The following is a 26,884-nucleotide window of genomic DNA, read 5'->3' on the forward strand; positions in this document are numbered from 1 at the left end:
TTTGTGTGGGTTTTTTGGCTGTCCTTAATGTTTTGAAAGTTGATCGTAGTTTAGAATCACAAACGTTTTACAGCTTCCTTAGCATACTAAATTTCTTAAAACATTCTGATCTTGGTGAGTAAATAGTAGTACATGCCATAGTTCTTTATCTGTTTCCTGTAAAATAAATTTTTAAAAAGTTTTGATAATTCAAAGTAAGGGGATTTAGTTTAGTTTTGTCTTGACATGCAAGAAAAGCTGAGTAGAAACTGAAGGACTAGATCAAAAAAGCACCAATTATTTAATGTTTTAGTTATTTATTTATTGTTTGCTCTTAATTGGTAGTGCTCCTATTCTTCTCCCTTTCCTCTTCCCTGCTCAACCCCTATCCTGCAATTTCTGTGCTGAACATTTAAACCAGAGGTCAGTTTGGCTCCATGTGTTGTTTAAAATACACAGCAAGTGACCTGCTAAATGGAACAACAGCATCAGCATAAAATGCAGAGACCATATTGGGGCTGGGAGAAGGGAAGTGCACAGAGGTTATCAATAAATACTCAAATCAAAGTGAGCTTACTCTATAGATGTATTTTTTCATAGTGAACTAACAGTGGTTTTTAGTACCAGTCCTCTTCTCATCACAGAGTAATAATCCCAGTTTGTGCTGTTCCTGTTTTCTCCTTTTCTTTCTTCTAACTCCCATAGCACAGCTTTTTCAATCCAGCATTCACCGCACATGTTCCAGTCATGAGGTTACAAAGCTGACATTGCAGTCTCAGCAGAGGTTATCTCTTTAAAATTCCCTAAAATTCCCCTTTGGCACATCCAGTTTGGCAGCTGGGTTTCTGTAGGAAACTGATGGAGCCACCCCCTCCCCTTATGTCCTTTATAAAAATAGAAATCTATTAAACCTCTGGCCAGAAGGGCAGATGGGTAAGTACTCCCTCCAAAGCAGACAGTGCTGCTTCCTAAGCTTTTCTCCCTTGTTTTATACTCTCAAAAAAAAAAAAAAAAAAAGATTTATATACTTCAGAGCCAATTAAGTAATGAAAATACCTGTTTTTAAATTCAAATGCCTGTTCTTCAGGACATGTGAACTCTGTGCTCTGAAAGGTATATACAGCTTCTGAGAAATATTGACCTGTTGTCTGAAATATTTTAAATAGTTACGCAACTGCAAAATCAGAAGCTTAGTTAAATCTTAGAAGCTCGTGCCTGAGCAACGCTGTAGCCACTAAAGTATAACTGGTACTCAAAGGAGGATTTGCCAAACCAAATTGCCAAACTACCAACATAGGTAAGTGATCATTGCCCTAGTAATATTCAAGAACTAATCTAAATGGGCACTACCCACTTGCACTTCACTTTCATGATAAGAATGTCCCTGAAATCCATTAAATATTTCTGCTTCTTGCAAGGAAGAGAGAGAGAATCGTGTGTATGTCCCCCTCCCTGTATCACTACTTTCCCTTGGACATCACTCTAGGTGAGAGCAGCAATGAATTATTTTCTGCTTAAAGTGGGTTAAATTTTATGGCAGAATTTGAGTGTCTTGAGTTTGTGGAGACCTGAAAAGCCAGTGTCCTCCCTGAAAGTCAAGGAGAGGCTTCTTTTGTAGCTTCACCTGGTAGTGCAGCAGCTTTCTCATGGCACCTCTCTCTTAGAAGGGCTCTGCATGGAGAGCTGAAAGTTGTTACTTTGCGTATGGGGTGCTTTTTTGGAAAGTGAGAATTGTGGATTTGGATTCACGAGATGAGGAGAGCCACAGAAAACCAAAACTAAAGAATCTGCACTTCGACAGCAGCCAAAGCCAACCCGGCTGGTACCTGCAGTGGTGCTTCCCTGCCGGTCACTGCTGGGTTCGTCCGACCACGCTGAATTGTTTCGGTGTGCTAAGCCAGCAGAAGGCTGCCCATTATCTTTCTGCTGTTGGAGTGTGGCAGAACCCTTGGCAGAGAGTCAGGGAGAAATGACAGGTTGGATGAAATAGTGGGGCTTCTGTGGCAGCAGACAGATTGGCTTGCAGCTGTAGACCAGTTGTGTTGGTGCTTTTGCCTCTGGAAAGGTGATCAGCCTGCACTGTGCCTTTCATGGTGTCTGCTGTCAGGAGACCTCTTCTTTCCACAGCTCCTCAGTGTTGCAGAGGTGGGCACTGGGCAGCTGTGAGACAGGAACCCACACAGTGCATTGGATGAAGAGCTCAGGAGCATTTCTGCATGGCATGTTTTTTCTAGAACAGCTTTGAATGGCACCTTCCTGAGAACATGTGGTTTTTCCATCACCCTTGGAAGAGCTTAGCATTCTGTTAGCCCCACTGAAGAACTGCAACAGCAGCTGGTATTTTGTCTCACTCTGCCTGGTGCTTGTGATCACTCTTTGAGGACTGTAGCCCCTAAACAGGCTCATCTTATCTCTTTGTTGATGGTCAACAAACAGTGACTACATGCCCCTGACACTTCATGCTAAATCCCATATGAGTTGCACAGAGCATTGCATTTTCTCACTGTAAGTTACTGTGTCTTGCTTTTGTCTTTTTTTGTCTTGGCTAACATAGCCTCACTATTTAACTATCTTTGAGTCAGCCTGAAGCCCTTTTCTTAGTATGTTTTTAATGTAATGAATTGTCTACCTTCTTCTTAAGCTGTTTTTACCACTCCTGATTTCCTCACCTATTATTTATTAACAGCTTGGGGTGTGTTTGTCATGTGAAACAAGTTTGTCTCCTTATCTTCTCTTGTGTTCACTGGGACATCCCCCCGCTTTCCCCATCACTCCGAACAACACCAATGGTTCTAATAAACTATAACATGAAGGATATGGCAAGATTGTCACCAGGCTGTGTGAAAGAGTGTAATGCATTGTGTAAGCACCTGTAACCCATTTCATTGCAAAGTCAGATGGGCTAACTTAGGTTTCCCTTCTCCACCACACGTGCAGAGAGATTTATTTATGTAACAAAAAACTGTTGACAGTCACCTCCTGCACTCCCTTTTTGAACAAACTGCTTCTTAAAAGTATTTTGTAAGGAAAAGTGAGAATGCAGAAGATGAATGTTCACCGAGCGTGTGTGGGGAGTTGCAGTTGACTTGGGGCTGAAGCGAGGAAGGTGTAGGGTCCTCACTTGTCTGTTGCAAACATCCTTAATCACTTTTCCTTAATCACCTTTCTGAATAATCTGGAGGCTGGGCCTCTGATGCTTTCCTGGGACATTTTATATGAAAGCAAAACAAACTATTGCCTTTCCTGCTTGTCTCTTAGTTGTGGCAAAATGCACTGCACCAGAGAGATCCCACCATTCTTTACAGCCTGAGTATCTTGCAGTAAAAAAACCCCAAAGCTGATTGCTTTCTTTGTTTTTAGCTGAAAGATTTCTCCATAATGCAGCTGTCTTGTCAAAAGACACTCCTCAAGATTTTACAGTCTGGAGGTATTGAATGTTCCTGATGGATCCTTTAAAGTGTTTCAAAGTGCATAATTGGGGCACTTGAGCGTAAAACTACAATTATATACTTGTGTGTTAATTTTGTGTACAGATAGATATTACTTCAGTCTGGACATAAATGAGAAGGAAGCGTTTTCTTGTGAGTGTAAGAATTTGTTTTGTGAATGTTTAAACAAAATAGGTGTTCAGATAATAGCCCAAAACAACCAGACTTGGGGGAAGGGGAGCTTGAGCTTTCAAGAAAGGAAGGAACATGCATGGATATACTGGAGAAGCTTGGATGCTTTGAAAGAAGAGTAGGTATTTTGAAGATTAACAGATGGAGCACAATTTTTGAGTTAAAATTAGTTGCAATATTAATTTTAAAAGAATTCTAGTAGTTTGGTAGAATGAATGTATGAATTTGGTGGTTGATTCTTCATAGGTTTTTAAGGGGCCTATTTTCAATTCAGCAAAACAGGTAGGTTTTGATAAGTGATGTTATGACTTTAAAGGTTCTCGTTTGTTTTTCTGTTCCCTTTTGAGTATAATGTTACATGAATTGGATTAACTGTATCCAGATACTTACATTTAGCAGATGTTTCTAAAACTTCCTTGTGGTAACTGATATGAGGAATAATTTACAATAATCATCTTATTTTGAGTATAATAAAACTGTAATTATTTTTAAAATTATGATGTGCTATATGGTTTCAGCTATGAATTTATAAGATAGATGTCTTTGATGTTTCTGTCAGGGTCCTTTTGATGTTTTCCAGTGCTAAGTAATAGGTCAAATTAAATAATAGAAATGGAATAAATCAAATATCTAAACTCTGTGACTACAAGAAGTGGTTTGAAAGTTTTCTTAAAAAATACTTGCAGGAATATTTGAAATCACAGCTGTTATGTAAGTACTCTTATTTAAGCAGCTGACTTGGGTTTTATCTGTTCCCAGTAGGGAAAGGGAAAGAAAAACCAGCACAGAAAAGATTTACATCTTCCTTTTTTTTTTTTTTCTAGTATTGTTTTTGTTTGGTTGGTTTTGGTTTTATTGGTGGTGCACTTTGATCAAATTCATCTAAAGAAGGGTTTCTGATAGGAGTTGGTCTGTATTTCTTGTTTTTCTAAGCTAGCATAAGTACCCCCAAAGGATTATTGAGGAAATGTGCCACAGGAATGGGATCCTGATCTTAGGCATCTGATGCTATGTTGCAGGATAATAAATTATGCTGGGTGAGTATAGATGGAATCAAATTTTCTTACAGTTAGTTCAGCCAGTCATTCTCTTTGCCTCAGCATTCCTTGCTGTGGGGTATTATGAGAAGTATGATTTTGATCCTGCCATAGTAGAAGAAACCAGCAGAATTTGGACTGTACAAATGACTAGGTTTGACACAGATACTGCTGAACCTAAATGATAGATGTGGGAGGTCATGTCTTTTTCTTTGTGTGTTGATCTCCTGTGCTGTGGACACTATTTGGGGATTCAAATCCTTAATGGGAACACAGAGAGCTGTAAATCTTCTCTCATTGCATGTTCATTGCAAGTTTTTCTTGATTAAAAGTGTGATATCCCTTAAACAGTGAGGGACCAGAACAGAAGATGACTTGCTGGTCTGCTGTTAGGCCCAGGAGGCAGAGCTGTGGGGGTTAACTCAAAAGTGGTGACCTTGTCAAAGGTGTCTGGGCCAAAACCAGAGGGGTTCTCTGTTAAAGATCAGAAATTGGGTGCACCCCTTGGCGGATAACTTTGTACTAAGACACTACTAAACTGAACTATAGAATCATAAAATGGTCTGGGTCAGAAGGGACCTTAAAGATCATCTCATTCCAACCCCCCTGCCGTGGGCAGGGACACCTTTCACTAGACCAGGTTGCTCAAAGCCCCATCCAACCTGTTCTTGAACACTTGTAGGGATGGGGCATCCACAACTTCTCTGGGCAACCTGTTCCAGTGTGTCCCCATCCTCACAGTAAAGAATTCCTTCCTAATACCTAATCTAAACCTGCCTTCTTTCAGTTTGAAGCTATTCCCCCTTGTCTGGTCACTACATGCCGTTGTACAAAAACCCTCTGCAGCTCTCTTTAGAGTCCCTTTATGTACTGGCAGGCTGCTGTTTGGTCTCCCTGGAGCCCTCTCTTTTCCAAGTTAAATCGTCCCAGCTCTCTTAGCCTTTCCTCACAGGACAGATGCATGAGCCCCTTAATCATCTTTGTGGCCCTATGTTGAACTCTTTCTGATATGTCCATGTTTCTCTTGTACTGGGGAGCCCAGAACTGGACACAGTTTTCCAGGTGTAGACACAGTCCTGCAGTCCTCCAGAGTTGAGCGGAAGCACCTCCTTTGACCTGCTGTCAATACTTTGTCTAATGCAGCCCAGGATACCATTAGCTCTTTTTGTGAGAAGGGCTCATTGCTGGCTCGTGTTCAACTTGGTGTCCACCAGGACCTCCAGGTCCTTTTCTGCCAAGCTGTTTTCCAGCTGGATGGCCTCCACCATATATTGGTGCCTGGGGTTGTTCTCCACAGGTGCAGGATAGCAATAAAGGAAGAAAAGCAGCTGTCAGGGAAAGAGGGTGTGCACTGTAACGGTCTGTGAAGCCCTGTAGTGGAACTGGACAAGTTTAGGTGGGGAGAAAGGCTTAGCTTGTTTAAGAGTGCATGGCTTTGCTCCCTGTGGAAGACCTTTTATGTTCTTCTCTTGCTATATTAAGAGATACGGTGAAGGGCTCTGAACGATCTCAAATGATTTAGTTCTGAAAGCCACTGAGTTTAGAAATGGTAAAGACAGTATTCATCAAGATTAATATCTTTGGAGGAGAACATAATTAAAAAGCACCCTTTTCTCTTGAAAGACTAAAAGAAGGAAGGAAAACTAGAAGGTGTGCAAGATGCCAGGGAAGCAATGATAAACAGGGTGTGTGCACATTCTGCCTTTTCTCACTACTGAGATTAAAGAACGTTTGCAATTTTTCCACCTACCAAGACTATGTGCCAGAAGAAATGTAGAGTGAATGCTGTTTTACTGAGGGATTTTTCAGTCTCCAGTAGTTAAGTGTTAGGTGTCTCTCTGTGTATAAAGGCATGAAAATGGAGGATTACTCGTAGAGTTGGATTACCTGCTATTCAAACTCAACCCATACCTCTCATTTGTGTTCCCTGTTTGAATGGCATTGCAGGATATGTTTGAAGAAATATGATTCTCTATATTTTTTAACCATATTTTATTTTAATCACTATTTGAAAAATAGTGGTCAAAATTGTTACAAATTTCCTGGAAAATAAATGGCAACTAGAGGATTTGGGGGTCAAAGATCACCATGTATTCCATTAATGGATGCACAAGAAGTGCCCTGGAACAAATTATTTGTTACATGATTATATATATGATTAAAAATCTGTTAAATATAGGCTTTTGCATTTTTCTGTAATGGCTGGCATTTCATAGGTGAGTTTCATGCTACTCATGCAGCAAGAGGTGAGGTTTCCTACCTATTTTTTACTGAAGCACCAACCATTAGAATCACCAGAGATCAGGTTGTGACATTTCTGATGTGTTTTTCCTTATCTTGGTGGAAATCTGTTACTTACGCAGATTACATGATTCCTTTTAATTCTTTTGATCACTTAAAAAAAAAAAAAAAAAGGAAGGCAGAGTATAAGAATAGATATCTTACCTGACTCATCACTTGAGAGTAAGCGTGTGTGTGTGTGTATAGGTACTATGATTTCTCTCTATTTGTAATACAATATATCAAAATAGCTCTTCTAAAAACAATTCTGTTGTAAACTTTTAGTCTTCTCTATAGTGTCTGCCTGAGAGGATAGATACAGAAATGTGGAAATCTCTTACTGGAGATTATCGTATTTTCATCCCTTAACTTGCAGAACAGACCAAATGTTGCATTAGTTTGTAATGCACCAAATGTTGCATTAGCTGTAATGCACTGTGTGAACCAACAATATTGTAGGAAAAATGTCTTCCTTTTGTTTCTAGACTCAGCTGTTTACCTCTCCCTTGAAACTAATTTTAGCTCATCTGAAACATGCAAATTTTTATTTTTGTTTGTTTGTTGTTTTTGGAGGAAGGTGGGAGTGGGAGGTGGTTCTGATATTGGCATAGATTTAGCATTTACAGCAGAGGTAGTTTTCTTCAATTTCTGACAGGGGAATCAAAGTGTTCTTTTTTGGAAGGAAAGATATTGCTTTTCCGTATAAATGATTGACTATTTTGTGGTAGTAGTCTTTATTTATTTGGCTCTCATCAGGAAGAATAGCAAACTTACTCAAAATCTCAGTACATCAAAAATATGTCAATACATAAAACATAAGTACTATTCCATACTACAGTCTATGCAAAAAACTATGTTAATGAGATGTGAAGGTTGCACAGCTAAGAAGTCAGAAAACATAAATGATAAGATTCTAGCAGCCACATTTCACATCCTCTATATTTTATGAAATGCCTTTGACAACATAAATCAGAAAGAGAATGTGCTATATATGTGTAACATGGCTCAGTTAATGTTGCTTTTGGAACTTTAACATCTGTATTTTCTGACTGGAGAGTTCCTTAATCATGTAATCTTAGTAGATTTTTTGCACCTTTTTTTTTTTCATAGGTTGGCTTGGGGTATTTTTTTTAGGAGAGGAAAATTGCCTGTATTAATAATTGGTTAGCTCATGTTGCTTTGATTTAAGGTAGAGTAGAAGGCAGTATATAGAGAGCACCTCATAACAGGTGCATATGTGATGCTCTATACATTGCACTGACAAGTGGTGTAATTGTGCTGCCGTGCAGTTCTTGGGGACAAAGGGATTACAGGCCGGTGTGTAAGTCCTGTCCTTTCTGTAGTACTCGGTATGACTGCATTGCAGACTGCAGCGTCTTGTGAACATGCTCGAGCTACCTTTTTAAATGAACTGGCTTGTGTACAAGAAGCAATCTGGCTACAAGAGTGTGGATCTCCCTTTGACCTAATTCACCCTTCTATGGAGCACAGCAAACTAGCTGAGCACAGTTTTTGGTGTAGGCTCCTGCCAGTATCTGAGCTAGTTTGCAGATCTGTGTACTGCACTGCAGTCTTCAACATAGACATGCATTTAATGACTCTGCAAAATCCACTACCTTGCAAGTTCTGGAATGGGGATTATTGTTCTGTGACACAGAAACATGCTTTTCATGCTTTCGCTTCCTTGCTCTGGGTCACAGGGTGGACCAGTATCAGGCCCAGTGTTAATATTTTAAAGGCTCGTAATAAGATTTTAAAGTTCATACTTCAGTGTAAAGGCAAGCAGTGTAGGAAAGACAATAACATAGGTGGACATTGTGACCAATGTATTGTCAAAAGGTCAAAGCTAAGTGATAAGAAGTAATAGAATTTATAGAATGTATGAATAAAACGCCTTAGCATCAGGATTTCAGATTTACCTCTGATTAACAGCCTTGACATTAACACCCAGCTTTCCACTTGGTTTCCTTTTAGATTTTTCTTTTTTTTTGTTATTTAGTGAGAAGGATTTTTAGCCTTCAATAAGACTGTGTGCACAAGCATGCTGGGGTTGAACATGTTGATTTGAGACAGGAGACCATGCTGCCCTAACTGTGGCGGAATATTCCACTGAACATGTGCCAGAGGATTTCCTTACGCTGTATAAGCATATTATATTTTTCTTGTTTCTATAATTCAGCTAAACATACAGGTCTTGTATTAATTTGAAAGTTCTAGATATGAACCAGATCTTTTTAGTAAGTGTGTGAATGTCAGGGAGTTAGTTTTCCATTACAACTTTCTATTGGACAGTATGGAGAAATGCATGGTTTGAATGTTTGGGGGAAAATACTTAGATTTTGGCAGAAGTCTGGCTTTGGAAATCTAAGACTGAAGGAGAAGTTGTTTCAGAAGTCACAAGTGTTTTATTTGAATAGGAACCGAGTGACATCTTTCTTTATAATTACAACCGAATTGACCACTGTGAAATTAAAATAATTAGAATTAAATACTATAACCTTTTGTTAACTGAAAGAATTACTCCTAGTGTAAAGTACCAGGTGGTAGGGGTTTTTTTTCTGAGAATGCTCCTCACTATACTTTTTTTAATTCTAATTTCTATGTAATTACAGTGTTACAGGTGCTAAGAAAGTGGAGTGATACTGGTGATTATATTACTGAGGGTGGTACTTGTTTCACAGTATTCTGTCTCACTGTTCCTCAGCAAAGTTGGCCACTGAACCAGGTAGTGCCAGCCTTTCTTCTGAGTGCCACCCCTGCCTCTGGAGTTGAATTTTCCTTCTCTCTGTAAGCAGGGCTTGATGCTGATCAGGCCAGACAGATCTGTTTTCCCCCAGATTTTTCTGTCGTGACACTATGGTCCACAGCTTCCAGATTGTGCTGTTGCCTTCTACCAATATCATCCAGGGTAATGGATATCCAATATCATAACTCACTTGCTAGGCACCAAATAGATTTCAGGGAGAAGCAATGATGTGGCCAGGACTTCCTCCCTGTAGTGAGCATGTCATGAAATCTGATGTGTTCAGGTGGATCCCAGTGTGACTTGGCAGAGCTTTTTGTGATAGGGGATGTGTAAAGCTTCTTCCATTATTGACTGGATCTAGCCATCAGGATGGTGTAAAAGGGCAGTAGCTGCATATTGCTGGTATTATTAGTGTACCTATGCTAACACACTAATTCTTTTACATTTTAATTTTAAAAATTATTATAATGACTCTAATGCTGTCTAATGATCCTTCTCCTTTGACATCAGTCATGGATTGCACATGCAAAAATTGCTTAAAACTTCTGTTTCTATCAAGGTATTACCTGGACAAAGAATGCCTGCCACTAGATCCCTTATTCAAACAAGAATTAAAGATAATGGGCTAAGTTATAGGTTTAATTGGATTTGCCCCATCTCTTCATTTTGGCTGTCAATTTTGTTCCTCTATTATTCTCATCCTTTCTTTGTGTTCAGAGTAGTTTAATCACTGATGGTCAGTCATACTTCTCCCAAAATAATGCTATTTATACTGTACAAGTCAGATAGGAGTCAAAAGTAATTATTACAGTTTCTGTGCTTGCCTAGAAATAGATTCAAACTCAGGTCTGTTCTCTCTCTAGCTGGCCCCAGAATATCCACGCTACCACAGGCATGATGAAGTTTCCCAAATTCTTGTCTCCTGCATCGTGTGGGCCACAAAAAATGTGGGTGTAAGGGAGAAGGGGGAGGGAGGGTTTACTTTATGAAGAAAGAGGATGCTTGGGTCATTCACTCCCAAGCATTTTAAGTAATTGGCTTTAGATTTGTTTTGTTCTGGGGAGATTTTAATTAAGCTTTTTTTTATATGCTGTTTAATAAACATTTGTCCATAAGCGGTATCTTGTGATCCCCATCAGTGAAGCAGGAGGATTAATTTGCATGTTGTTGTTTGTTATTTATTTAAATAGCCACAGCAATTACATGGAATGTTCTGCTAAGGCAGCGGTGATGGGTCTCTGCGCTGAAGAGAACAGCATCCAAACGTTCATGTAGCATTATGATTATTGCTGTATTTTAGGTGGTGATGTTTGGTTGTTTTTTTAAAACAGGTTGGATTGAGGGAATATGGAGGAAAATTCTAACATGAGTAACTGATATGTAAGTTCAGAAGAGGAGCCTGGTAACCTTTTCTAAACCAGTGTCTGAAAGCAGATTGCTTCAGAAAATATTTAAGAAAATGAAGCAGTCTCAGAGCTTTGGCAGTCAAGGTGTTATTGCCTCTTCAGGTTGCTTACGTTTGTTACTTACTATCTTGCAGACCAAAGTTCCATTGTTTTCTCCGGGGACTCGAATTTCTTTTGCAAAGAGGCTAGAACATAGGCATGGCTCTATCAGGGCAGATCAAGGGTTCATGTAGCCCTGTATCCTGCCTCCAGTGGAGGCTTTAATTGGATGCCTGGGGGAGAGTCAGAACGAAGCGAGCATGCGGTACTTCCCTCAATACTCTTCAACCCTCCAGCTATTTTCAGTTCAGGGACTTCCTGAGCCAGATGCGGCTCTGTAAATTTGGTAACCCTCAGAGGATGTCTCTTTTGTGAACTTGTCCAGTCTTTGCTTGAGACCACATAAACTTTCAGCTTTCAAAACAGTTTGACAAGGAGTTCTATACATCTGCCACCTCCGTGACTAGAGAACCTGTTTCTCTCTTGTTTTGAAGTTTGCTTCTGCTATTAAATGCATCCTAATTGTTGTTGGACAAGATGCTTTTGTAGCTTTCCATCATACTCCTACTTCCTGGTGTCTCTTCCATCCTCAAAGGATTATAGGTTCTTTGTATGGAAACTGTTCTATACTTGTGATGATTCTTGTTGCATTTTCCTGAACCTTTTTGTCTGACCCTTCCTGGTAATTCCAAGAAGTCAGTAGAGAGGGATTTTCTTTCGCTGTGTTGATGTCTCCTAAATCTCATCTTCATTCTTATCTGTCCTGATTTATCCAGAACAGTCATCAGTGTTATGTAGTCTTAAATTACTCAAATCTCTGACTTTTCTTTCTAAGCCATACTGCAATTCTCACCTACCAAGGCAGTTCCAATTTAGAGGCTGTGGATGGTCATTAGTAATTCAGCTTTTTGAATTTGATTAGACCTCTGGAGTGATACTTTATGGTCCCAAGCCACTTCTGACTGTTCATTTGTCACTTTATTCCATGAAAAGTCCCATTAGATTCAGAGACATTTATCAAGTCCCTCACAAAGGACTCCAGCATGGGAACACCCCAAGATTTTTCCACAGTGCACACTAGAGCCAAAGATTTTGTTAAGCTTCTCTGTGATGGCATTGTGTTCTCTGTATCTCCTTTTATACCTTCATCATCATTCGTCTCTTCAGACTCTGGCAGACCTCCTACTTCTGATGTGTTTGAAGAAATGAATCATGACTCATTTGATTCCCTTTTCTAGCTGTTCCAACAGTTCTTTCTGGCCTGTCTTACTACATTTGAAGTGCCAGAGTTTACAGTCTTTTCTGTTTTCCTCATTTAGACCTGGTGCTGGCTTATTGAAGGGGATGCCTTTTTGCCTCTAGAGAGCTGCACTTTGCCATGCTGGTGTCCCTTTGCTCTTATCAGGTCTTTCCGAATGGGTGGTGAATATTGTTTCTGTGCTTTCCATGTGGTTGTTGTTAAATAGCTTTGATGCTGTCAGTCAGATTTTATTTCTCGTAGCTGTCTGTTAGAGATTCCTTTTAACAAGCTTTCTCATTTTTGTGTAGTTACACTTTTTGAAGTTAAGCACAACAGTAGCACATTCCTTGGGTTTCATTGTTCCTGTAGGGATGCTCAGTTTAACTCTGTTATGGTCACTGATGCACTGTGGTTCTGCAGCTGCAGGATGTAGTAGTAGATGGCTCCTGCTGCTCTGGACTGAGCCAAAGGCAGTGGCTCTCATGCAGGTTCCCTAACCAGCAGTTCCATGGGACCTTTGACAGTTATCTGATACTTTGGTCTCAGCTTTGTAGTCTGCTTACTAAGTCTGACTGGGAGGGGTTGAAATGTACCCCTAATCAATCTTGTGGTGTGCCTTTTGCTGATCTTGCTTAGTGTGCTGCTGTCAGCGTAGTCGTAGTTTGGCCATGCATGATGGTTCCAGCACTCACTCTTTTTGATCTCACCAAGCTCCAGACCTCTGCTGCTTGGTGAGGTGGAGTTTTATTTTGATTTATTTCTAAATGCTATGTAGTATATAATGTTAGTTTGTTATTAGCTGTCTTCACTCTGAATTTGTATCCTAGGATGATGCCTACTAGTGACTCCACTAATTTTTTCCTTTCTACCGTATTTCTTATATGACTGCTACTAGTGCTTTTGTTCGCAATTTGGTGTTCCACTGATCCAGTCCCCCCCTCTTTGTGTGGAAGTCCATGTATTGTTGGAATTTCTTATTGCCACTCTGTTTACTCTGCAGTCACTGTATGTCTATTTTTCATTCTTTGATTCTTCCCAGCATCTTCACTTGATGACCCAGAATCTCCATGTCTTCATTTGACATAGCAATACCATGGTCTTAAACCATGTGTTCTTCTAATCCCCTCTTCATTTTAAAATTTTGTTTTCTTGCGCCTTATGTACCAGTGACCTGGCTTCTGTGTTCAGGTGAACTCCAGCCCTCCTGTAGAAGTATCTTTATTCTAGAAATGTTCTGGTTGCTCATGCATCTGATCTTCAGCTTTGTCACCATCCTGTCAACTGGGCATTCAAGTTTTCTTTTTTTCCTTTTTTCCAGCAGCCTGTATTTTGCTGTCTGGATATCTTTCCTTTTCTTCCCAGTGTAGCTGGAACCCAGATGGACCACAACACAGGTTTCTCCTCAGCATTTACTAGGAACCAGTCCAGGCTCTGTGACCTTTGCAGATGATGGGCAAATCACCATGTGGTCTTCTGTCAGATCCCAGACTCCAGCTGTCTGTTTGCCTGATGATATTCCAACACACCCTTTTTAGTTTGCATTATAAAGGCCTCATTTATGCATCATCGTGAAGAGGGTATTTGTCAGAAAGGGTTGCTTTGGTCACAGAAACATTTAACTGCCTGTGAAATGGTGGGAAAGGAAATGGAAGCGAAGGTAAAGAGCGCAAGTGCAGAAGTGGGGTAGTAGAAGAGGTAGGACTGCCAACTTCTGGCAGAAGTAATTGGAGCAGATCAAGTTGTGGTAATAAAAACAGCCTAAGCAGGTGTTTAAATTTGACTTTGTATTATTATTACTACCGCCTAGCAAATACTGTTGAATGAATGCAGTAAATTAACTTTAGGTAGAACAGGTATGTGTTTGCTTGTTGAATAAACAGATCTATCGTTGTATCAGAAACTCAGTAGGAACAGTTCAGAGATCAAAGCATTTCAGATGTGCTCAGGTATCTGAGACACTTGCTTAGAGCAGGGATGTGCAGGACCAACAGGAGGTCCGTCCTAGAAGGGAGAAGTCACATGCAGCATCTGTTATTTTTCTGAAATTATATTAAATTCCAGAGTTTGAGGAGAAGCATGGGTACCTAAAATCAGGGAAATCTGGACATGATATCAGGAGTCTGTTGAAAGTGTGCTCTTCCAAATACCTTGAGAAAATGTCAGTGTCTATTGATACAAGGCTTACAGACTAAACCGATGCAGAAAATTCCTCTGACATTGTAATTGACTTGGTTTTGGTTCTAACTTAAATTCTCACTGTGTGTGGGTTCTTAGTATGTGATACATGTTCCAACTGATGTGTAACACATTATTTTGTTCTGTTGTTATTTTTTAAAAAAATATATCTTAGTAGGGGGGAGAAGACTAAGAGAGATTGAACTTGACAAAACCAAAATCCTGCCAAACCCCAAGGCTTTTGTGTAAGGCTTAAACACAAACACTAAAAACCTGAGGATTGCAGGCAAAACATTAAATAAAAATTAGTACCTGATTGCTAAAAAAAAAAAAAAAAAAAAAAAACAAAACCAAAAAAGCATTTCTCTTTCAATGTCTTTTTAAGAGTTGTGCCATTTTTCCGCAATTCAACTTTTGGGTCAGTGCATCAGAATGATTCTTCTGTTGATTTGCCTCAGTAATGTGCCCAGGGAGAGCAAATATCTCAAATAACTGCTTCTGTATTTTAAGACTGGGCATTACAGAATTGTGATGTTCAGAAGCGTAGCATTTTCCTTGGAAGCTCTTCCTGAAAAGAGTAACTATGCAGAGCACTTGGGCTTACTCCTCCTCCTAAGGCAAGAGGATCTAAGGGCTCACAGTAGCTGCTGAGAAAAGGAGTCAGACCACTGGGTCAGGTGTATAGCTGAGGATACCACTTCTGCTGAAGTTGCCATATGGGTGGGACATAGCTTGATTTCATGTCCTCTGCTTCAACTCATGCATTTGCTTTGCTTGGCTCTTCCAACAGATCCCACCTCAGTATGGTCAGCAAGGTGTAAGTGGCTACTGCCAGCAGGGCCAGCAGCCATACTACAACCAGCAGCCGCAGCCCCAGCACCTGCCGCCCCAGGCACAGTATCTGTCGCAGGCCCAGCAGAGGTACCAGGCTCAGCAGGTAAGCACTGTCCTCCACTACTGACGCTCACCCTGCGGCTGGAAGTGTAAAAGTAACCCTTATGCAGAGAACAAAACCCACCCCTCATCTTTTTGAGGGAACAGTGTCAGTTAAATAACAATGATTAAATAATAAATTGAGCAAAATTAAATAAACGTGGAATCAGACCACATCCTTCGGAACGGTGTTTAGGGATATACGCACAAATACATCTGCGCACATTTTCAGACTATTTCATACCAGCTTTGTAGAGTAAAGCCAGTATATTTGCCCCAGCAACTATTAACTGTGCTTTTAAAAACAGGTAACAATTTATTGATGAGATGTTAGTGGATTCTGGAGCTTTTCCTTGCTTTTGTTTTGTTCTTTCCTCACAAGACAGACATTGTTGAGAACTCCTGCATCTAATGTGGTCACTAGTGTTTTGGGGTTTTTGTTACTTCATTTGAGGGCAGAGGAGTTCAAGGCATTTTGGAGTTGCTTTGTCAAGGGAGCTTCTTAAAAGATATTTTAAATGGATATTGCAGCTATTAATTTGAATTTTGTCAGTTTGCACATCCAGTTAGTGAAACCGCACAATTCATTATCCATTGCTGGTTTTGAATTGCGCTCTATATATTAAGCATTAAAATTAATTTCAAGTGATTCTGTTTTTAACCAAGATCAGAAGTGGTAATGTATGGGTCTGGTTCCCAGAGCTGGAGAAGCACTTGGATTTTAGATACTGAACAAAATGGATGTGCATAACTGATGCAGCTGAACACGTAGGTTCAGTTTTATCTGCAGTCTCAGCTCTGTTAATCATGGAGAGGTGATCTGGAAATGGAAGGATGAAACTAAAGCATACTCATCATCCTGGGAGATCTAACAAAAGTGAGTTGCTCAAGACTGGATATTAGTGGAAGCACCAGCACTTGCTGCAAGTCAGTGCAGAATTCTGTCAGGCATGGTTGATGAACATTTTGGGATTATGCTGGTGCAATGTAGAAATCTCAGCTTTAAATAAAAACAGTGTGTAAAATAAACTAACAAAAGATGCTGTAAGTGGCAATGATACTGGAGACTCCCCTCCTTTGACTTTAAAATAAAGCTATGATAATTTCACTGTGTAATTACATGTTAATTTCTCTTCATCTACATTTTAAAATTCCATTGAGAATTAACTTTTTTCATTAAAATGCTGGATGGTTTATGAAATAGAATTCTTAATTGTGTCTATGATATTCTTGTAAATGTCACCACATTCCATCTTTTGGATTATATGTAACTGCAACTTTAAAGATTGCAGTTGTGTCTTTAAATTTAATTTTCTTTTTTTACTTTGCCATTAAATGCTTGATTTCTCTATGACTTGAAAATACTGTTCATAAGCATCTTGGTAAAGTCTCAGCAGATCAAGTCCTAGTAATACAGCCTATAAGATAGGAGAAACACAGCTGCTCCAATGTCTACATATCACAGTGTGTGAAATTGAAATGGGTTTTTTGCTGCCTTGGACACCTTGTCATGTTTTAAATATACTGTCAGTTGAACGGATTGAATATTTCGGTTTAAAAAACACACAAAACATACCAACTTTATAGGCCTTCAGAGTAAAAAGGTACTGATTTATCTGTTGATAGGTGTTCCAATTACATCATTTGCTATCATAGCTGGGAAAGCGAAGGTTTGTGCAGTGAAGTGAGAGGTATCATAGGAAGGATGAAGGCAAAATTAGAGTAAAGCCCTCCATATATTTTGAGCTTCAGAGAACTGGGGTAAAGAGAAAGGCATGGGCAGATTCACAGGTAAAAGATACCAGCCTTGATGTAGCCAAATTTCTTTTTTGAGGATTTGAGGGAACATTGAAAGACAGTCTAAATCCAGGCTCCGAGGGTGATACAGGTATCTGAAGGTCAGTAGGCATTTTTTGCCTCAATCTGCAAGTTGAGATGATGCATGAGGTCCTCACCAGTATAGCCTTGCAGTTGGTAGTCCTTATTGTGAGAATTTCACCTGAATTCTTGATGGTTTGTGAATGACTGTTCTTCAGTAGTGGTCAGCCTCTTAAGTTTTCAACTCTGATCCCCTCTGAATTATGTGATAATTTCACTGTGTAATTGGAGTATTTGTGTGTAGATGGGACTATTTTCTATAAATAATGAGTAGTCCTAAAACACCTTGGGGCTTGCTTCTTTCCCGATCTCCACATTGGTTCCATGGCTGCTCTTCCCCGTCTCAAGAAGAATCATCAGATGAACGCTTCTTCTCTCATGTTTCTCTGTAAAACCTCACCACTGTGTACTTCCCCATTCTTTGAGAACTGCTCATCTAGAAAACAATTCCTAACACAAGAATTTGAAGTCTGTATTTCTGACACTTCAGCAAAAGTGTTCTTTCTCTGCTGATAATGCATAGTAGAACTACCATCAAGTGGTAACTGGTGTGGAATACAAAAATTAATACTAAACAAAAAAACAGAAAAGTTGGGAGCATGTGTCGAATTCTGCTGCTGACAGAAAAAAACTACAAACTGTGCTTACTTAAGCATGCATATCCCTGCTTATATGAGACGGAGTACCTTTGAAAAATAAAGAATTATAATTTATTTGATTAAAATTTTAGCAAGAGGACTAGGAGTAGGTACTTGTATAGTTTTAGGAGAGGTACCAGGTGGGGGAATGTGGGTGAAAACAGAGCCACACTCATCTCAGGGGCACAATGGAAAGACAAGAAGCAGTAGGGACACACTGGGAAGAAGGAAGTTGTAACTCTGTAAAAGAAAAACAAACAAACAAACTCAAAAATTATAAAACCCACAAAATTCCAGAGAGACTGGAATCTCCCATCTTTGGAGAAATTCAACTAGACAAAGTCCCCAAGCACCCTGTTCATGCTAGGCTTGCTTTGAACTGGAGGTTTGACTATATGACGTCTCTCTGAAGGTCTCTTCGAATATATGTTGTCTTGCTGTGACTTAATACTGGCTTTACATATTCTAAATACAATTTTAAAATAAACTACAGAATCATATATTACCTGTTGCACCAGCTGGTGTACCTTTCTTATTTGTGCTCCTAAAAATATCAGTACATCCTGTTTATATAATCCTGTCAATTAGAAAGCTGAGGTAGTTTCAGTCATACAATCTGTCATCCTTTCTGTCTGTCATCCTTAGTTTTTCTCTTTCTTTTCAGCTTGCAAATGAATTTCCTTCATGTTTTCTATATTCTTCATTAACCGTCTCTTTTTCTTTCTGTATTGATTTTGTGATGGGAGTGTGATTGAATTGGTTTACTTCAGGATGGAGAAGAGAAATGCCAGATTGGGGAAAGAAGGCTTCTCTAATTTGTCTTCTTTTCCTGACTGTATTTTTTTTATTCCCCTTGTATACTTACATCTATCTACTTGTTTTGGAGATTACAAAGCCGAAAATAGTGTTTATTCTGGCTGGATGATGGACTTTTTCTTGCCACTGGTTTCCTTTTATGTAAAACCCTGTAGTGTGATGATCTGGGTATTCTGTTATGGGGACAAAACTGATGCGAAATTTCTTGCAGATGATGTTTTATTTTTGCTCTTTTAAACAGAATGTGAGTGAGCTCCTGAGGTCAGGTATAACTGTGTTGTGTCTTAGAATTGGTGCTCATCTTCGTTTCACACATACTGTGGAAGTGTGAAGCCATTGCTGTTTTTTCTTGACTCACTTGAATTCAATATGCAATCTTGTCTAATAAAAGTAAACAGATAAAACAATTTCTGGGACTGTTCCAGTGACTTGTGACTTTCATTCTTCTAGTAAGCATAGAGGGGAAGGAGGAGAATGGGATTTATTTGAATGTTTGAACTGTTGTTTAGATCTTTGTTAAATTGATTGCATGGTAGGCAGAAAGGGAGTTTCATAAGAGGTGATTTGATAGTAATACTAGCACAGTTTACTATAGAACCAAATTGTAAGCCAGCATCACTTATCCCCTCTTCATATCAGGAGCCTGCTGTGTAAAAACCATTAAAGGAAGAGCTTTGTTTTAAGCAAATTTATTGCAGTAGCAGATTCATTGATCATTAAATATTGCCAGTAGATGTAGGTCCTGCCTTGGATTTTTTTTTTCTTTAACTTCTTTTTACCTTTACTGCTCTTTAAAAGAAAAAAAAGAAAGATGTGCTACACTGCTATAGTGTTGCCCTTAGCAGGGTTTTTCATCTTGAAATGGCATATAAATGAATAAATGCTTCGGTTGTTTTTGCAGTTTTAAATCTTTTGCCATAAGTAGAAGTGATATTTTGCTCAAGAATGTCATGTAATTGCAAACTTAAACTGTCATCATTAAACATTATTTTGTTAAGATAGTGTGATGTATATTTTTGGTTATTATGCTTTCCAACTGGCTTGTAAACAGCCATGTTTATATATTTCTTTGCTTTATGTAGCATGTGTTCATATGTATCAAGATAGAATCGTGCCTTTAAGCTTTATTGTGTTATTTTATGAATTGGGACCATATCAAATTTTGACAGATGAAATGGATCTGCAAAATAGTTATGGTCTCACTTTTAATTAAACAAAAATAGTGATTTTGTTCTATACCTATTGCTGTTACCCTGAATGAAGCCATCCTTTGTTTTATACCTTCATGGAAGCTTTCTGCTTGCAATTTTCCAGAATAGAACGCTGATCCCTTTTCTCACGTACAGGCGTAAGATTAAATGGGAAAAAAGTGTGGCAAGTCCTTGAGGTGGGGCATGCATGTGCCCTTTTCTGGGGCATTGGTCCTTACGGTTAACTGTGTGCACAAAGAGCTTGTGTGTGTTTGTACGTGATTTTGTTGTGGTTACTATGGGATTTTTTAAGTAGTTGAGGCTCACTCTTTAGTCTTCTTTTACTTAAAAGGAGAAAATGTTTTATAAACAAGCAAACAAACAGCACTCTCTCACCATCTCACAGGTTTTAAATGTTCTAAAAGCTGGCCAAGATCTTGTTTGCCCCTCAGAGTAATATACCTTACCTACTGATCTTGGCAAGATTTCTTCCCTGCGCAAACTGTATAGGACAAATAAAGAGCAGATTAACCAGTGGAAGTTTTTTTTCCAAGACTGGGCCAGGGGGACAAACGCAGTTTGGGCCAGTAGGAATTTGGGAATTGTTTTGGTAGTCCCAGGTAGAAAGGCACGTGAAGCAGGATGGCAGTGTACATGAGAAGATGGGAAGCATCTCTGGTGACACCTTGGTTAGTCTCCAGGTAGAGGGTTGGGGACCACTGATGCTTCCATAAGGGGCTGCAGCTTCTCTCTATTTCCCTGAACTGAGATCAGTGGTTGGAATTAGTCTCAGTTGCAAGCCTGAGATGATGATGATGATGAGAACGTTCTTTAGCAGACATCTGTTTCTGGTGTTGAGTCAGTGCAAGGTAGGACAGATAAAACATTTCCTGATTTGAAACAGTCTTTGAAAATGTGAACAAAATGTGAAACTAATTAATCTGTTTTCATGTCCAATCTGTATGACTGTCATGAAAACAGAACAAATTGTATTGTGGCAAAATGCACCAAATTATTAAAGTGATTTTGGTACAATGAAGATGAAGTATTGTTTTTAAATTCAATGTGAGCTGCTAAAGTTCTTTAAACAGTATAATAAGCAATATGTTAATTAACACTGTCAAGCTGTTTTGGGGTGTAACACTGTACAAAAATAGTATTGTAAGTTAAGAGTAACTGTTGCACATGCAAATACCAAATTCACTAGTAAGTAATACAGACAGTCCTCAGTGAGTCCAAATTTGTATATCTCAATGCAATTACTCTTTATAATAAAATCTTCACTTTTAAGCTACTAGAAATTGGCACAGAAATAGCAGTCGACTGTACTGTAGTTTAGTCTGAAATCCTTCCGAATTTAATTTAAATTTGTTTTAAGGAGTAACATACAGCTGCTCCTGTCTTAAAGTCATAATAAAAATCATTTGTCCTTCTGTCCTTTTTTAACTTTTGTGTCTGTAATCATCTACCATTAGATGAGTGGTTGCACTTAATATTTGTTGGGTGATGAACCACAGGAAATCTGGGAAAGAACAAGTTTGTATGTTAATCTGACATTTGCTGCCAGGCATATAGGAAAGTATTCTTTGTGGAAGTTGGCTATTACAGTTATATGGGAACTCATAATCAAATTTAATGTTCAGAAGAGATAGTTGCCTGCTGTCAGCAGCAGTGGCTGACACCACTGCTTGTTGTGTGCCATAAATCCTTCATGGCTTTCGTCATTGCAGCAACAGAGATGCCTAGTGCTCAGTGTGCACTCACTCCACTCTGAAATGCTGGACTTGTTTTTAGCTTAGGAGCAATTATATTCTTTCCAGAGTGGAGAGGTACAAGGGACAAGTGATTCCTGTAAAACATTTAATCCCAGATCCATGGCACTAAACTCATGCAGATACACATACTTTGCCAGCTTTTTCAGCCTCTCTTCTGGGGGAGCTGAAATTAGAGACAAGGATCACCAACAGTATTACTTTATATGAAGGCATTGGTTTTGGTATGCTGAACCTTCTGCTGCCAATGTGTTTCAGAGAGGTCGGATAGATACCAAAAGGGAGAGTGCAATATTGACTTCTTGCATCTGTAGTAGAGCTTGACTGGACTTGGGGGAAGCAGGTTAGAGGGAGCAGGCTTTCAGCAAGTGGCTTCCAAACTTACACACCACAGCTTAAATCCTAGCTTCTAGACAAGCCACCAGTGACCAGCACCTGCTGAACACTGAAGTGATTTAAGAACTGTTGAAATATGAACCATATTGAACTTGTACATAAAACTGATTTATCCTTTTTGAGCCTTTCTTAAGCACATGATATTTTCAAGAAGGACAAGAGAGATTTGAACCTTTGTAGGTTCAATGAGTACTTAAGTGATTGAAATCTTTGCCAGTTAGATCTCTGCTTTTATAAAGTCTTAGTTCATAATCATGATGCTGCTATGATAGCAAATAAGTGTTAAGCATAAGGCTATTTATGTGGTTGAGGTTATTTAACTCAGCTTGGAAATTCAGTGAAACTGTGACTCCTCTGCTGCATCTTCTCCCAGTAGTGGGAATGGTTGATTATTGTCCTTTTGGGAACTGCTCTGTTTGCTCATCATTGCTTATATCATTCCAGGAAATTTGTCAAACCTCTCTCTTTTTTTTCCTCAGCTATTTCTCTCTGTATTTGTAAGATTATAATAAGTGCTACCTTGTCAGACCTGGCAAATAATCATCCAGAGCCAAGTAGCTAGAAGGAATAGAGTCAGGCAGAAAAAGAAAGTATAATTGTCTGTGAACTCACACCTGAGCATAAATACAAAATTGAGGGCATAGCACAGAGCAGCAGTCGCAGCAGCACAGGTTTGTTTTTGCTGAAGGCTTGTTGGCCAAACTCAAAAATCTGCATTCAGATTTAGAGAAGACTTTCTTGGCCCTGTTATTTTGAAGAGGGTGTTTACAGACATTGATCAATTCATGCAAATAAAAATCCAACTCCAGTCTGCTAGGCCTGAAGCTGTTAAAGTTAGCATGTATAACTACCCCTTACACATTGCTGTCTTTGTAGTAACTTGGATTTGTTAAGTGATACTACTGGGAAAGGAGAAGTACTTTATCTTGCAAAGTGGTACTACTATTCATGTATAAAATGTAACAAGCTTGTTTATACTTCTGTTTTATAATCTTCCAAAGGATTGTCAGTGAAAGTATTTGTTTGCCTCTGAGCTGTCTCAACAACTGAACAGCACCTTCAGTTTAAAGTTCCCTCATTGTAGTTAAACATTTTCTCAGTATATATGGGTTTTTGCTGTCTTCATCTCTTAATGGTTTTCTGCCGAAAGCAGGCTTTTCCACTTGAAGGAGGAATTCTGAAGGTCAGCTTTCTTCTCTTGTGAAACCAGCAAGTGCACCTTTTGATGCAGCTGCTGCTGATGGGGGTTTGATGATACCCAGCCGGAGAGTCAGAGGAGATAGGTCAGAGCACACTGCAAACCTGTTTGGCAGGAATGTTCATGACCACCTGAATCCTGCTGGTTTTTAATTTTTATTCCCATGTTTTTGGTATCATTCTGAGCCTGGCAGACATATTGCAGCTTTTGTACTTGAAAGATACACAATGCTGAAAAGTCTGAGTCTTGATTTTTTTCATGTACTAAAATGAAGTTAGCATACAACATCATAAAGAAACTCTGACAATAAAAGCCTCCTTTCAGCTAAATTGGAAAGAGAGAAAACTTAATCTCCTAGGAAGAGGAAGGTCCTGGTTTGCTCCTTTATTTTAAGTGGTCAGTTACTTACATGCAATCAGTTTGTAGATTTAGCGGGCAGTGTCCTATGTCCATAACAAAAATCTTCTCAAACTAGTCTAGTCCAAAAAGTGGGGGTGCTGAATCATTTGTTCAAACTGAAAACTTCAGTATTTATAAGGAAATAATTCTAAAAGGAAACATTTTTCAGCTCAACTACAAAAACTATGTAAAATCTATCATGGATTTAGTATGCTATGCTTAGAGAAAAGTCTTTCTAATGAGTTTAGAAACACAGTAAGATACACGTGTCCAAATGTATTTCTTAAAGTTCTCAAATCAGTGGTTTGGCTTTGATCCACAAAGTGTTATTGTTGTTGTTGTTATGACGGTGATATTATTTGAAGTTTCTAAGTTCTGATATCTCCCAGTATTTAAATTACAGAAGGTTAATTAAAGCAGTTCTTTATTTTGCAATTGCTTTGGAATATTAACCTCACAAAGCCTGCATTAAATCAGTGAAGTGACAGAATTGCATTTGCTTTATAAAATAACTACAGGAGCAAAGAAAAACCATTTATAGTTCAGTGCTATTAATTGCTTGGCATTTACATATTAGCATAGGAGTCAATTAATTAACTTGATAGTAAAACTACTGGAATGCAGGCTGATAAAAACTATTTTGTTGTAGGAGATTAGTGATCATAACTATTGTTGCTCCCCTTACCACTCTCCTTACTACTCATTGAGAGTTTTCTTTTAATGTTACTCTGAGAGCTAAATTAATATCCCAGAAATAATTTTATCCATACCTTTGAAATTTAGCAGTAAGTTAAACAGAATAGTGAGTTTATCAAAAGATACCTGATCATATAATTGTCATTTATTTTATGATCCACTAATCTGATGGCTGTTCATTGACAAAAGTTGTCTATGCAAATGTTTTAAAATATAAAGGCACAAATGCTGTTCTAAGAAAAATTCTAAAATGCAAATAGAATAGCATTCTGAATTAAATTATCATGTTGTAAAGTCTAAAAACTACTCATAAATCTAAGTGGTAGGATTTTTTTTTTACTGTTTGTTTTGTTTGGCTTGGTTTTTTAGTTCTGCATGAGCAGTATATATTCCAAATTTCAGTGGTCTTGTAAATTGCACCTCATGGCCAGTTGCAATATAGCAGTATTCTCTTATGGCCTTTAAATTAACACACATTATTTTCCTCAGAGGTAGGGAAAATAAGTTTGTTAATATTCCTGGCCTAAAATTTACCACTGCATTTTTTTGGCTGCACGCATTTTCTTTAATAATTGAAGCTGTTCAGTATATATATATTTAGTTTTATTTTCTGTATTTTGCATTGGGATTTTGTTGTTGAGACAATGTATCATCTGAGTATTGACCAGCATATATTTCATATGCATTCATTATCCTTTCCATTGTTTCCCTTCTGCTGACGCTTTTTCTTACTGTAGTAGGATTTCAAGTAGATTTTGGAGCATGCAGCTGAATTGTTACAGGGTGTTCTAGTTGTTGCAATCAGATAAGTACAACAAAGAATGAAATAGCAAATCAAAATAAATAAGATACCACTTAAAAAACAAGTTTACATGTTGACAAAACTACTTGGTGTTTATGTTGCGGGAGATAGTAGAACAACAGTTGGTCTTGGTGAGCTGTCCCTCAATAAATCAAGCTCTGGAAGAGCCCAGCCTCTCTCTTTGTGTTTTCCTCATGCTTATCCCTGACTGCCAAGAAGCTATCTTCCACATGCATGTTTTTAGGTAGAAAGCTAAATAACCAGCTATAACTAGTCTGGGGTTTGGGTCTCTGCCTACAGAATTCATGAAGATTGTTCTCCTTCACCCTCACAAAAAAGGAGAGGATTATTGTTGCTTTGTTACCTAGTAATCCTTTACCAACTTTTAATGAATGTCGCTGTTTTTACATTGCTGTATTAAAGAGTCAGTGGTCCAGTGTTAGAGTTTGAAGTTTTCACCACTTCTTTCATTTGTCCACCACCTTCTTACTCCCTCCTCCTGCCACTCCCAGCACCAGCACAGTTGGGAATATTTTCTTTTGAGAAATTGTGGTTGTGGTGATGGTGGTGAAGACTTTTCTATCTCAAAAGAATAAATAAATAGTTTACTGCTTTTGATTTAAACTTTTGTATTGTTCAGTCCATTGAATTGCTTTTACTTGTGGGTGCTTGCTTTTGGAAATTACTGTTCTTTTCCCACTCCTTGGACTAAGATACTGTTCCATGTGGTGGGCTGGATTTAACAATTTTTGCACAGATACTCTGTGTCTTCACAGACTGCAGAGAAAGGGAGGATGGTAATGCAGCTAATTTTCAACTTCCAGTAGCCCCAAATGTAACACACTAACACTTTCATATACTGAAAAACAAAGTTAACCAAAACAGTAGAGACCACTTGAAAATACCTTCTTTACCAAGTTTATTACAGATATTTTTGCATCTGAGCTTCACTTCCTTCTCCTATGATTGTACTGTTGATAAAATAGTTGGTAAACCTCCTTTGAATTTTTTGTTTAAGGGACCTCTGTGATGGAGTGTTAGGGAGTAAGTTAGCAGGTGACACTGGACTGTGATACAAAAGTTGTCTGTAATATAATAGAGCTTTATATATGAGGGACAGGGGTTAGGAACAAACCTCTCCATAATGTTTTTTTAAAAATGTAACTCCAGTGATGTTTTGCAGCTCTTCCTCACCAATTTGCAGGTTTTCATGAGCCTTTAGATGAAGTCCTGGCTTTTACCTCGAAGCACAGACACAGACGTGCCCCTAAGAAAACACCAAAGTAATGTTTTCCGGTCTCCAGTGAGGAAGTCTCATCCTTGGGTACTACCTAGCTCGATTAGCCTAGAGGTAGCAGCTGCTCTCGGTGCAGCTTTTCTCTTTATATTCTGTAAGCTGGCTTCAGGCTTTCAGCTCTGCTGTAAGCTGCGGGCAGTGCTCTGACCTCATTTCTGCCAGCGAGCCGTATGCTTGGGAGAGCTTCCTCGGCAGCAGCAGGCAGTCTGGGGCAGGCTGCTGCCCTCTGGGACACAGAGCCCCCCAGCTCCCTGCTTCTGCAGCAGCTGAGTTGAAAGAAATGGCAGGTTTTAAATCCTGCCCCTCTCTCACCTTTTGCTGGGTTTAGCTGTTTCTTTGGGGTGCAG

General features: G+C 38.9%; 1 protein-coding gene across 9 annotated transcripts in view; it reads left to right on the top strand.

The window, feature by feature from the left end:
• Nucleotides 1-26,884, top strand: part of ARID1B (AT-rich interaction domain 1B) — a 327,301-nt gene that overhangs the window by 65,877 nt on the left and 234,540 nt on the right. For all 9 annotated transcript variants that reach the window (XM_048299613.1, XM_048299618.1, XM_048299620.1 and 6 more), the window contains one exon: nucleotides 15,313-15,459. In XM_048299613.1, coding sequence (XP_048155570.1) covers nucleotides 15,313-15,459 — 147 coding nt within the window. The remainder of the gene's footprint in view (nucleotides 1-15,312; nucleotides 15,460-26,884) is intronic.

Source organism: Corvus hawaiiensis, chromosome 3, assembly GCF_020740725.1.
Source record: "Corvus hawaiiensis isolate bCorHaw1 chromosome 3, bCorHaw1.pri.cur, whole genome shotgun sequence".
Taxonomy (NCBI): Eukaryota; Metazoa; Chordata; class Aves; order Passeriformes; family Corvidae; genus Corvus; species Corvus hawaiiensis.